At 31.2% G+C, this 7,062-nt stretch overlaps 1 protein-coding gene across 1 annotated transcript; it reads left to right on the top strand.

Annotated features, from left to right (window-relative positions):
• The first annotated feature begins 419 nt into the window (after positions 1-419).
• Positions 420-1,340, top strand: LOC116908046 (olfactory receptor 867-like). The gene has a single exon (XM_032911321.1). The coding sequence runs from the start codon at positions 420-422 to the stop codon at positions 1,338-1,340; it is 921 nt and encodes a 306-aa protein (XP_032767212.1).
• Positions 1,341-7,062: the final 5,722 nt, after the last annotated feature.

Raw genomic sequence — 7,062 nt, 5'->3', positions numbered from 1 at the left:
TTAAAGACTAAGATAAAAAAGTCTCCTTGAGATAATACTGGAAAATCTCATTTATATTAATAATTAAATAATAATTAAAATCTCAATTATTATTAAGGTATTAGAAATAAACTATTACAGTTAAAAAGGAAAAAGAATTAATTTACTTCACAAATTTTAGAGACTTTATTAAAGGACAATTATCTACACAATTTTATGTAGAAAAATTCTATTATCAGCAGTTATAGATAAAGGAGAGAGCTGTAATATAAATAAGAATAATTTCGCACATTTAAAAATGGTAAAGGAAATCACCTGTTTAAGTAAATAACAGTTGTTATCAGAATGAAATTTATGTTTTCAAGGATTATTTTGTGACATGCCAGAGACTATTATTTGAAAATTGTCCTTACCTTATCTTTAGTAACTGTAAAAATTATATGGAACCAGATAATAACACACTGATAGCAGAATTTCTTATCCTGGGTCTCTCGGATGAGGCTAAACTGCAATCGGTTCTCCTTGGACTGTTCCTGTCCATGTACCTGGTCACAGTGCTTGGAAACTCGCTCATCATCCTGGCCGTCAGCTCGGACTCACATCTCCATAATCCCATGTATTTCTTCCTCTCCAATCTGTCTTTTGTTGACATCTGTTTCATCTCAACCACAATACCAAAGGTGCTGGTTAACATGCACTCACAGAAAAAAGACATCTCCTACATAGAATGTCTTACACAGGTATATTTTTTTAATACTTTTGCTGGAATGGAAAATTTTTTACTCACTTTAATGGCCTATGATCGCTATTTAGCCATTTGTCACCCTCTCACCTACACTATTATCATGAATCCTCAGTTATGTGCTCTTCTGGTTCTGATGCTTTGGGTCTTCATGTTATGGCTCTCCCTGATTCATGTTTTATTGATGATCAAACTGAACTTCCCAAGAGGTACTGAAATACCACATTTTTTCTGTGAACTAGATCAAGTTCTCAAAGTATCCAACTCTGACACTCACATCAATAATATATTTGTGTATGTGACAACTTCCCTACTAAGTGTGATTCCTATGACTGGAATCCTTATATCTTACTCACAGATTGTCTCATCCTTATTAAGGATGTCTTCTACTCTCAATAAGTACAAAGCCTTTTCTACTTGTGGGTCTCACCTCTGTGTGGTCTCTTTGTTCTATGGGTCAGGACTCGGAGTTTACTTCAGCTCTTCTGTGGAACATTCTACCAAGAGAAGAATGGTTGCTTCATTGATGTATGCTGTGATTAGCCCCATGCTGAACCCTTTCATCTATAGCTTGAGAAACAAGGATGTAAAAGGTGCCCTTGGAAAACTTTTAACATAAGTGCCTCTTGTCCATCATGCATAAATGAATTCATATTGAGAATTGTAATGTAAATATTATAAATAGGCCTATGCTGAGCCAATTTATATCATAAACCACATGTCTAATTTACACTATTCTGATAGCAGATGCAACTTCATTTGTATACTTTTTTTCAAAAATATTTTTATTCTCTATACATGGTATTTAACTTTTTTAGTTGTTCTTGTGGAGTTTTTTTGACATTTTAAATTTGATGCAAATTACGGATTATGATTTCAGAAGATGCTCTTCACCTTAATTTGACTGTCTTCTTGTTTTACCTAAAGGATATGTTATGAAAATACTAACATCAATGTTGTTATTGTTTCAGTTGTGTTATTATCATCTATTATATGTGATTTCATGTTTACTTTTGTTGTCTGTTTTCATACTTTGGCAGTCATGTTAGAGTGACTTTATGGGTTTAGGTTGTGATATTACCAGGAGACACAATCTCACAGTACCTGATACTTTTCCTCTCATAATCTTTCCTTTTCTTCTTCCACAATGTTTCCTGAACTTTAGTGTTATCAGTGTTTTGCAGATATATCTACTGGGCCTGGCCTCAAAAACTGATATGTGGTTGACTGAGGCTTTCTGCAATGATCTCGTTTGATTGCAAAGAGACATTTCCTTGATGAGAAGTGAAGAATACTGTTATCTGTAGGTAGATGGCAAAATACTGATAGATTGTTATTAGATATTATGCTGATTTAGGGAACTAGTGGTTATTGATCCTCTGTAATATCATGGTACCTGAAGGTGTTATGCAAGCTTTCAAGAGAGGTAAGCAAGTCACAATTCTTTACAGCTATGTCTCCTATGAGAGTCATCAACCACAGCGATGACCAGTGTGTCATGATAGCCTTAAGGGCACAGTAGTGGCACATATAATTTTGTGATAATCAAAGTTCTCTCTTAATTGCTAATTAAAAAGAAACCATGCCTGGTACTGGAAACCAAGCTAAACATACAGTGCAAATATGGTCATAGTTTCCTAATCTTATAATTTCTCATGTGAGGTTCTGAGTTTTGTGGCATAATGTATTTTAAGCCTTATTCTTATTCTTATATTTACTGTGCTCCTTTGTTCAATGACTGGCATTTGAACAGGAAATTTCTGTGTAATTGTTTATAAGTAGTTTTATTACAGTTTTGAAAAAATTGTACAGTTTATACATATGCTTTTTAGAAATTTGCACCTCTGTAGTAGGTTATGTCACTACAAAATCTAATCTCTTTTAGCTGTTATTCAACCCCCTGCTCACTTTGTGTTAGCAGTTTTACCAGTTGTACAAATTGTAATTTTCTTTGCCATTAATTATATAATTTTCATATTTGATATTTATTAAATATGCCTTTGCAAGTGTTTTTAAAACTGTGATAGTTTTCTGTTTTGAAAAGGATTGTGCATTGCTAATTAAACCTGAACAATAGAAAAGTTCTATTAACTTATTACTATTTACCTGAAATTTGTTCCTTTATGATGAGCACCTATTTCACCACCTTCCCTTATAATCTGATGGTCACTTCTCTCTGTATGAGGTTTACTACTTAAGGTTCACATATAACCAAAATGCATGTTGTGTTTTTATTTTAGCTGTTTGCCATTTCACCTGACCTAATGACAAATTTATTTATGTTGCAACAAACATTATTTTATTCATATGCCTGCATTTTTCACATTAGATATGTAAAATGTATCTATATATCTTACAATAAAACTTACACAAGTCTGTACACAATTAAAATTAATTCTGTGAAAAAAGAACAATATGTAAAATCTTGATATATTTATTTAATATCCATTAGATAGACATGCATAAATGAAAGTAATATCTTATTGTTTGGTTGCCAATAGCATACAACTATTTATTTCATAAACATTTGTAGTCTACTATATTTTGAAAAATTTAAGAGGTATACTCTAATTTTCTATTACATTTTTAAATTTGAATTTCCTTTATGATTGTTGAATTAGTAATATTTAACAATGTTTTATATTTGTTCTATTTGTTTATCTTCTTTTGATAGTTTCTAAATAGAACCTTTGCAGATTGTAAGTAAATTACTTATTCATCCCAGTGAGGTTGTATTATATTTTATTATTTTTATTGAATTTTTATCTAAAAATGATTTCTACACATATTTTTCTCATTTAGTTTTCTCTCCTTCTTTCCCTAAAGGCACACGTAGTATTGAAAATTATATTAAATGAGTTTTTTTATAATATGTTATTTCTACACAAAACAGGTTTTATTATAAAATTTTATCCATATACAAAAAGTATTTTGATTACATTACTCCTCTATAATCTCTTAATGTACTGTTGTTAATCCCTTTCTTTTTTCCAAATATCTTCCTTCTTTTATGTTATTATTTAGAACCTGGTTAGAGAGACAGAGAGAGGGGGGGGGAAACAGAGAGACAGACAGAGACAGACAGGCAGAGACAGAGACAGACAAGTAAAATTCTGTTGCTGGAGAAGTCATAGTGGGGAAGCTACTGCTGACAACGTTTCTTCCAAATAAGCATGCTCTACTTGACAAACTACCTTCAGCTAATTTGATACCTATAGTATAATGCAGCTGTGATGTGAGAAGATTCTTTCTGGAAATGATCAGATGTGACTGGAGAGATTCAGACTTTCAGAGCTTTCAGCCACATGGTGTAGGTTGTCTTCTCCCTCCACAAATAGTTCATCCCTAAGTGGAAGATGTTGTTTTTGTTCAATCTCAGTTTGTGATTACTCTTACTGAATTAGCTTTTTGAACACACACACACATATTATATATATATATATATATATATATATATATGTTGAGTGTTCTATCACCTATTTTTTCACTCAACTCACTACACAACCATATTGTTATTCAGTTATTCAGTTGTTGTTTGAGCCTATATCATAGACTATTCTCATGTTTATGTCTTCATTACTCTTACATTTAAGTCTTTAGTCAATATTTTCCATTTTTTTTAATCATGGGGTAGAGAATCCTAATCTGATTCTTCTGCATGTGAGTTTTACTATTTTTCTAACACCTTTACTAATTAGACTGTACTTTAATGTAAAAATCCCTACTATCTTTATAAATGGTTAATTTATTATTGTATTTCTGGATATAGAATCAGTAATTCTGTTCATGTTAATATAATCATAATAGTTAACACAATTATGTGTAATAACTGTATACACTAACTGTAACATTTTTGCTTGCATGTTTAATTATATATGTAATAATTTTTAATTACATATATCATTACCTTGTCATGTTCATTTTACTTTCTATATTTCTTGTGCTTCCTTTCACCTCTTTCTTTAGCAGCCTTCCCTTTCAATCACAACACTGCTTTTACATATTATTATTCTATAGTTTTCTGTTTAGAGAACAAATGCTTGCTTGTTTGTGTATCTACCTTATTTTACTTAAAGCATGATATCTACTTGTATTTACTCTCTAACACACCATTCATCTGATTGGACTCCATTGTGAAAATATATACCATAATTTTTCTTTTCACTATCATGTTAATGAGAATCTAGATTTATTTTCTATATTTTCTACTTTGAAGAATCTCAGATCATAGGCATACTGGTAATTATGTATGCTGACTTCATTTCTTTCAGATAACAAACAGGAATGCTATAGATGGTCCCTACCATAGTTTTGAGTGTGTATTGCAGGATGGGGTGGGGAGGAGAGAGAGAAGAGAAGAGAGAAAAGAGTATATTCATTAGCGACTACAATCACATTTTTGTCTTCAGTGTTTAAGTTTCCTTATAATGGGTATTCTTTCAATATTTTAACATTTATGTATCTTCTATAGTAGAAATTCTAATAAGAACAATGAGATCTCGATGTGGTTTTATAATTAATAGTTATTAATTTTTCAGAAAATTTAATGATTACTATGTATGTTACAATTTGATTGAATTGTCCCCTAATATCCATTTCTTATCACCTTCTTATGTTTGTACACATCATTCTACTTTCTTTTCAACCTCTGTTTGTAAATTTGGCACATTGCTGCATAGTTCTTCAACATGTGAGTTATGCAAAATGAGTTTCAAGCAGATTATCCAGTATTAATTTCTAGTCTTCATGTCTTTGTGAATTTAGCTCTATTTTTTGCTAAGAAATGTCACAAATTGTTCAGCTTGTAGTAACATAAACTTAGGCAATGAAAAAGTAACCACTAGTTACAAATTCAAAGGATAAAACCCAGCAAAGCTCTACATGCCTTTACCCAACCTGGCAGATTAAAAAATGGCAATAAAAGTCTTAATGGTCTATACACATGCATAATTCTTTACTTTGATAAACATGTAATTTAAGCCTCTTATCTAAATATCAAGGTTGTATGAGAGGGCTGCAGGTGCTTCAGAACCAAGATTGTCTACTATTCTCTAATAAGAAACATCTAAAGAGAATCTTAACATGTATAATTACTTTCAGAGTAGTTAAAACCTCTGAATTTATATAAACTCAATGTTCAGCCACCTCTCTTAACTGTTTCAGCATGCACTTCTCCTACCCAACATTAGCAATATTACCCAATAAAATTGATAATGATTTAGGTAGAAATTAATGACCATAAATATACACAGTGTAAAGCATGATTTAAGTGGGTAAAATTTAAATAAGATTATACTTAAGAATCTTTTTCTATAATGGTGTGAGAGGGAGTATGAGAGCACTAATTTGTCATTCTGTTCAGAGATTTAATGGGGTAGGATATAAAATCACTGAGGGCAGAGGTTTCTTTGGTTTTAATTGATTTCTCCATAATGTAAAATTGTCAGATGTACAACGAGTACATGAATCAACATATATGTTAATATTATACACACACACACACAAACACACAAACACACATACACACACACACACACACGCACGATCAGATAATATGATTTTTTCATGAACCATGGAATACACAAATCAACTTACAGTTTATGACATTAACTCTCTAGTTAAAATTATCAGCCTAAGTGAATGGAGTAAAAAAATATGCCTATATAATTCCTAAAAGAAGTGCATCTCTCCAGCAAAGGCATGCACCGGATTAAACTAACTAGATAGAAAATATATATTCAAAGAAATAGAGCGAAATCAAATTACAAAGCATATTGGACAAATGGAACTTTAAACCAAGAGAATCATTAACATTCAATAAAGCTGTGGGATTATACTAATAAGAAAAAATATCTCTAACAAAAAAAATTAAAACGATAGAAATGAGACATGATCACTACAGTATTGCCCCAGGCATTTAATGAAAACGTATTATCCCATGCATGTGTAGAGCCTGTAGAAATCAGAAAAATAAAATAAAAGAAATTATAGGATATGGGTATTTGGGCTCAAAAAAGAAGGGAAAAACATGGTATAAGAGATCTTATGAGGGAAATTAGGATGGAAGGCTCTTCAGGGATATGAGGAAGGTAAATACAAAAAAGTAAGAGGAGGGAAAAATAAAAATAAGGTTATCTAGAGGTCATAAAAGAGTTATAGTGTAATTTACTTAAAATAAAAACAATAGAATATCTAATTTCTTGCATAAATATATACATAATTTTAATGAACTATTATCATTATTATTAAATTTTTTCTACAGTCAAGTCCTTATCCTCTTCCTGTTTTGCCCTCTGACTGTTACTCATCCCATTCCTCCTCCTCCATCTCCAAGAGGATGT

Source organism: Rattus rattus, chromosome 8 (assembly GCF_011064425.1).
Source record: "Rattus rattus isolate New Zealand chromosome 8, Rrattus_CSIRO_v1, whole genome shotgun sequence".
Lineage (NCBI taxonomy): Eukaryota > Metazoa > Chordata > Mammalia > Rodentia > Muridae > Rattus > Rattus rattus.
The sequence above is the reverse complement of the archived record's forward strand: the minus strand, read 5'-3'. Positions and strand labels throughout refer to the sequence as shown.

What these genes read in the sequence shown, in the direction of transcription:
- LOC116908046 (XM_032911321.1), top strand. Translation starts at nt 420, where the DNA reads ATGGAACCAGATAATAACACACTGATAGCAGAATTTCTTATCCTGGGT.